Here is a 7,055-nt window from a genome sequence, read left to right as displayed (position 1 = left end):
ACAGAGGCAGAGGAGCTCAGTTGTGGGCGCGGATTGACTGATGTTCGCAGCCAACTTCAGCTGCAGATAGAGCAATCTATATGGCTCTGGCTGCAGCATGCATCGGTTTCTCTTTGATCACGGCTTTTTCCTGCAGTTTTCCGGACCTTTCTGTAATCTGGAGAGCACTGTCGCCACCTAATGAGTCCGTAAAATAGGTTATACACCTTCAATAGCTCCCATATTTGTACAGGAGATGCCTGATGCTTTGATCCACGTCCCACCGTCAAAAAACGCAATTGACGAACATACTCGTCCTTGGCACTCTACGTTACTAAACGAAATGACGAACATACTCGTCCATGGCACTCAATGAGTTAATATAAGTCCAGTGTGCAATAACTGCAATTTGACACGTAATGTACATTCTACTTATTATACTTTATTATACTTTACTCTACTTACTCTACTTTATTTTTGCTTACTTTATTGCATTTTACTACTGTTTTATTTTATGCTATGTGTGTTCTGAGTGCGAGCTGCTGTAACCTGTCCCAGTTTCCCCCCGGGGATCATTAAAGTCTTTCTGATTCTGATTCTGATTCTGAAAATAAGCCCGTACAGTACGAGTGAATTGACATTCACCTTGTTTTTGTAAAATATCGCCACTATGCAACCACACAACGTTACTATTTTTAGCCATTTCGGATCAAATACGCCAAACGTTCCCACTCTTTGACAGCGGCGCGCACGTCTTGCTAGTGAAGAAAATGTAAACAGGAAGTCGACAACCGGCAACCGCTGAGAATCATGGGAAACGTAAGTCCAGGAATAAGGTGAATAGTGTGGAACCATCCAAAACAACTCAAAGACTCCTGGTTACAAGACAGACAGATGTATAGTGTGAAAGGAACCGAGACTGATGACTGAGGAGGATCATGTAGCCATACGTTTCAACCAACTAAAGTTGCATTAAGTTTTCACCGTGTAAATCCAGCCTAATGAATTTCAATGCAATTTTGTGTGTGTAGCATTCCAGACTGAAGGGAAGTTGTACCTGATCCTGGACTTCCTCAGAGGAGGCGATCTCTTCACTAGACTGTCCAAAGAGGTGGGAATTGTTCATTTGTTTTTGGACGTTTTCCTGGAACGTCTCCCCGGGTTTTCTCCATCACGTGCTGAGATTGATCTATCTCTGTTGGTCTCTCTCACACTCTTTCTCTGTTTCACTTCCTTTCTGTGCCTCCCAGGTGATGTTCACAGAGGAGGATGTGAAGTTTTACCTGGCAGAGCTGGCGTTGGGACTGGACCATCTGCACGGCCTGGGCATCATCTACAGAGACCTCAAACCTGAAAAGTAGGAGACAACGGATCTACGCACACTGAAAGACTACAGAGACACCACAAAACAAAGCCATACTTTATGAACCCTGCCACCACACCTCACAGACTACTCGCTCAACTCAGTAACTATTTTTGGACTGGACCCATCAGCAGTTTAAAAAGAATCTATAAAAGTCAGTTCAGCTTAGACCTAGGTCGCTTTCACATAAAGCTGGTGGACTCAGTGCCAGGGCTGTAGTGGTGGCTAAACGCACGTAAACGGCGTTTAGGTACCTTTTTCAATGCTCTGCAGCGTTTAGGTACCTTTTAAGATAGTTTACTCAGATTTTTAAATCGTTTATGCACTTATTATTGCACAAGTTTTAAAAAGTTTGAGTAAACTCTGTTGATGCGGAGACCATGCCAAGCACGTCACACACCAAAAGAAAAGAAAAAAGATGACACATGGCGCTGACCAGGAGCTCCGGGAACCGTAGCCTATTGTGGAGCGCTCCGCGGGAAAGGTACACGGCCCCGCCGTCACATTGGTGCCTTTCTCGACCTGCGCTTGCCTCCCCTCAAACAACTTGATGGTGCCATTGTGCCAGCGATGCGCAATGCGCATTTGGAGACCAGCTCATGGTGAGCTGAACGTAGGTTGGTTAAAAATGTGTCAGGAAAATCATATAGGCCTACCGTTTTACAACTGAAGAGTGAATCACTGGTGTAAGAGACATGATTGATTTCCCTCTGATCAAGTAAAGTTTGTAACATTAGGTGCGACTTGAATAGTACAGGTGCTACTGTATAAAGCCAATATGACCATGTTGAAAACTATCTAGAAACATACTGGTGTTTGTCATGCCGAGATCTGTACCCCTGGCTGCCGGCAAATTCACAAAATGTTTTATTATTCGCGAAACGCCAGAGGGCGAACTACGGCATGCAGTTGATTTTCTTCTTCACGCAATTAACACGTTCACTGCCAATGACGTGTTTTTACGTCAAACAAAATCCAACGGTTGACTGCCAATGACGTGTTTTTTTTTTTTTGACGGTGGGACGTTGATCTAACCCTTTTACGTCTCCTATACCAATATTGGAGGTATTGAATGTGTATAATCTATTTTACCGACCCACTGAGTGGCGACATGTCTCTCCACAGTAGAAAGAGGCGAGCCAAAACTGGAGGGAAAAGCGCGAGGAAGCCGTTCTCATACTGTAAAATGGATGGCGAAAACGCTTTCACTTTCGCGCTGACGCACAGCGGTGGCAACGGTGGGGGGTTCCAAGAATAGACTGGATGCACACTTTGAAACACGCACCATAAATAAGCCCAGAATCGCAAGAGCTTCATCAGAGCTCTCAACCGGACCGCCAAGAAACGAGCGAAACCCATCCAGAGAGCCCCATCCAGACTGCCAGGCAGCAGCCAGGCAGCAGCAACTCGTTTGTCACAGACCCGCTGCAGAGCCAAGGAGGGCGGAGGAGAACGCCCACGGAGGGAGGAGTTGGAAGCAGAGGGGGGTTTCCTGCTGTTATGGAGGAAATTACTGTTCAAAACTATTGTTTAGATGTCTGACGTCTTACTGATGCCAAAAATGAATGGTTAAAGTGACTGTTCTATCGAATTTCACAAAAAGCCGTTTATCTCAGAATAATTTTTCAGACGCTGAAACCATGCTGTATTCAACTGCTAATGCTTACATAACTACTAACTCTACAAACTAACTATTTTAGACAGAGAAAGCACACATTCTATTAGTTCTTTTGAGATATTGTGTGTTCACAAAATCCTAACAGAAACGAATCCTCGGCTCTTGAAAGATGAGCCAAAATCCTCAAAAAAAAACCATGGCAGAAGCTAACTACAGTATTGAAAAACGGCTGGCAGTGAATGTGTTAAGACAACGTGACAATTTGTGACGCAGAAGAAGCAGAATGGACATTTGTCAGTTTTTCACAAATAACCCGAAAAAACGAAGAATAGAGGTTGCAAATGGTAAATTGCTTGTTAAATCAGTTAGTCAGATTATGTGTGACATTGTTGTCGAGTAGCAATGATTGAAACTTGATGTGCTGAGCTCAATCAAGCGTTATTAATTTGCACTGCTCTGGCTAACGTCATTAGGCATTGATTAACCGAATGCTATAATGCTAACTGTTACTTTGAACATCCATTTGCAATGATTCTGGCTGGATATTAACTATTGTAAATTTGTCACAAATAATGCACTTTGTGTACAATGTGTAAATACATTTTATATTGATTGTTTAGGCCTAATTATTTGTAAAGTCACAACACATTAGAGATGTGTGTAGTTCTTCATAGATTTACCCTCTTCATTTTGCTCTCAAATGCACCAGGTTGATGAATTTTACTTTAAAATGTACAAAATTTTCTTCCGGGGGAGAATCCCTCTGGACCCCCCTTGAGGGTCCAAGGCCCATCCCATAGCCAGCTACTTTTCCTATCTGGCTGGCTACTCAGAAATGTGGGGAACCCCCTGATATACCTTATAGGGCTATATGATTCTTCAGATTAAGTTGTTCTACTCTCATATTTTTTCTTGTACAGTATATCGGTCACGCCGGTGCTGCGTGAGAAAGCTGCCTCAACAGTATAGTTTACCCACTTTTTTTTTTACCACTACAGCACTGCTCGGTGCGATTCAGCGCGGTGAACTTGCAACATTGTTGCATTTTCCATTTGATCCGGTTCACTTTCACACAGCAATTTGTCAAACGCACCAAATTTAAAAAAAAATCAATATTGTATTTTTCAATTACACCAAACTTTCTGAACAATGTCACGTGGTCGAAACAGTCACTCGTCTAGTGGACAGAATAGAGAAGGGAAATCTCTCCTCTTCAGCAGGCTTTTTGCCTGGCTGAGTGAGGGCTGACTGAATAACACAAGTGAATCCGCAAAACACAAACCATGGAGCAACACCACCTGCGATATTGGGATTTCTGGTTTTACTTTGGTGTTTACTATCAAATCATTATTTAACAAGAATGTGCCCAATATGAGCAGCAGATGAGGCAGCAAGCTGTTGGACATTTCATTCTGCAGATGAGACGAGCGCGGCAGTAGCTAAGGAGAAGGTGAGCCCTGTTGAGACAACAATGTGTTGTTGTTGTTGTTGTTGTTGTTATCAGAGAGGTTGTTATGACGACGTACATCACGCAGCGCGGTGCGCACACGTGTACAGTACCTGCCGCAGTGTTTGTTTTGCTTCCTTCTACCGTCTTCTACATGATGCACTGCTGCGGCTTCCTATTATTTGCTCTTGTGTTTAGTCCGGTTTGCTTTCACACCACAAACGAACCGCGCCAGGGTTCACTTGAGACCCACGTTTTCAAGCGGACCAGAGTTCGCTTGTTTGTTCTGCCCCAGAGTTCATTTGCGCTTTCACACCACCCCAACGAAGCAGACTATCCGAGGAAACAAACTTTGGCGCGGTTAAAGCGGACCAAACAGCTTATATGTGAAAGCGACCTTAGACTATGAAATATGTATATTGCCCCCTTGCTGGAGTGCACAGAAGCATTATACAATACATTTACCAAGAACCTGGATAAACACTGAGGAGTTTTCTCACTGTTTAGAAGGGGAACAAAACCTTTCCTTCATAATAAATTATTCCATGATTATTTCATTTAGAATCAGAAAATATTCGTAAAATATGTGAGGATTGTGACCCCTCCCCCTAACATTTGACTATGTTGCCTTCTAGCATTCTACTGGATGAGGAGGGACATATCAAACTTACAGGTGAGTGTGTGTGTGTGTGTGTGTGTGTGTGTGTGTGTGTCTCTCTCTCTCCCCCTCTCTCTCTCTTTATGGACCACATGGTGGCTCAGTGGTTAGCACTGTTGCCTCACAGCAAGAAGGTCCCGGATTCGAACCCCAGTCCGTCCCAGGTCCTTTCTGTGTTGAGTTTGCATGTTCTCCCCGTGTTCGTGTGGGTTTTGTCCGGGTGCTCCGGTTTCCTCCCACCATCAAAGAGTTGGTCCCCGGGCACTGCACTGTGGCTGCCCACTGCTCCTAGTTCTAGGAACGTTCCTAGTAGAGGATGGGTCAAATTGCAGAGGATGAATTTCCCCATGGGGATAGATAAAGGATCACTTAAAGGGCCCATATTTTGCTAATATAATGTATTATTATTTTATTGTTGGCCTCCAGTAGAGTAACTTATTGCATTGCTGGCTCTCACTGCCCCCTTCAGTTCACCCTCTGTCTGAAACACTCTGTTTTAGGTTCTGTCCCTTTAAGAACCCCCACCTTCCGGGAAAAAGCGGGGGGTAAGTTTGTGTTTGCAAACCTCTGCAAAGAGGACCCGGACCCCACGTTGAGAACCACCGCAAATCACAATCGTGCAGAGAGGGAGTGAGAGGGAGAGGAAGGGGCAGAGGACGCTGTGTTTGGCTGCAGCTATGCTGCAAAAAAATCCAGTTGGGGATTTACTCTCAAAGGCGAGGAGTGACGATTTTTTTGTGTGCCGTTTTTCTCCAGGCAGCCTGACGCTGATTTCCCCCCTCTAAACAGAGCTCGATTTAGCTTATTATTTCGGTCTTTTTCAAAATTATTTTTTCATTTTATACTAGTAATGGTGCATATTTATCGATACAAGCAGTGTTCTTATTCCAACATGAACCAATAGTATACTAGATTGAAATTGGACGGCACGGTGGCTCAGTGGGTAACACTGTTGCCTCACAGCAATAAGGTCCCGGGTTCGAACCCCGGTCCGTCCCAGGTCCTTTCTGTGTGGAGTTTGCATGTTCTCCCCATGTCCGTGTGGGTTTTCTCCGGGTGCTCTGGTTTCCTCCCACCATCAAAGAAAGACATGTATGTTAGGGTTAAGACTCCTGTCAGTGCTCCTGACCAAGGTATTGGCAAAAAGAACTGGAGTTGGTCCCCGGCCGCTGCACAGTGGCTGCCCACTGCTCCTAGTTCTAGGAAGGTTCCTAGTAGAGGATGGGTCAAATGCAGAGGATGAATTTCCCCAAGGGGATAAATAAAGGATAACTTTAACTTTAACTAACTTTAACTTTAAATGAGGCCAGAATGCAGAAAACTCCCATTGTGATTACATTAGTTAGAGCGTGTTTAGAGCGGGGCGTTCGTCCTGCCTACAGTAGCACACAGCACCGAGCCGAGCACACAGCACAAAGCCAGCACCAAGACTGAAGAAACTGCACTGACTTTAAACGACTGGACACTGCTTACCGCTACAGCTTTTAACCAGGACTTCTATCAGGAACTACTAGATACTCAGATAAACAGAAATAAAGTGAAAGGCAGATACGGCCGAGACGAGTGGAAACTAGCAGCGTTAGTTACTGTCGGCAGTCTACTGGAATGTCAGAACAGGGAAGGGAGGGGCAGGGCGCGCGCGCCGCGGGCCCGGACTAAGCTTGGCATCACCATGGTAACAAGTCCGACCTGACGTCACTAGAACTATGGCTCTCGCACAAATCCATGTCCTCTTGTTTCCAAGACTTCATGGGGGGGAGGGGGGTTCATGGGGGTAACATTAAAACACTTTCACCTATTTATTTGAAGCTTAGCCTATGTTTAATATGACCATCCAAGATTGTAACAACATATATATATTTATATATACCGTACTTCTTCCAATAAGCGCCTCCACTCTAATTGCCGCCGGGTCTTCCATTTACCGCCTGGTCCAAATTGATTTAGCATAATAAGCGCCTGACTCTAATTGCCGCCCGGGCCGGAAATG

The 7,055-nt window shown here is 44.7% G+C and overlaps 1 protein-coding gene across 1 annotated transcript in view; it reads left to right on the top strand.

Annotated features, from left to right (window-relative positions):
• Nucleotides 1-1,010: 1,010 nt before the first annotated feature.
• The window catches only part of LOC310800864 (ribosomal protein S6 kinase 2 alpha), a gene marked incomplete at its 5' end in the record, with an annotated part of 44,702 nt that continues 38,657 nt past the window's right edge, over nt 1,011-7,055 (top strand). The window contains 3 exons of the mRNA XM_083664757.1: nt 1,011-1,090; nt 1,230-1,336; nt 5,043-5,080. Coding sequence (XP_083520883.1) covers nt 1,011-1,090; nt 1,230-1,336; nt 5,043-5,080 — 225 coding nt within the window. The remainder of the gene's footprint in view (nt 1,091-1,229; nt 1,337-5,042; nt 5,081-7,055) is intronic.

The sequence above is a fragment of the Poromitra crassiceps genome (assembly GCF_964638095.1).
Source record: "Poromitra crassiceps genome assembly, contig: HAP1_SCAFFOLD_129, whole genome shotgun sequence".
Taxonomy (NCBI): Eukaryota; Metazoa; Chordata; class Actinopteri; order Beryciformes; family Melamphaidae; genus Poromitra; species Poromitra crassiceps.
The sequence above is the reverse complement of the archived record's forward strand: the minus strand, read 5'-3'. Positions and strand labels throughout refer to the sequence as shown.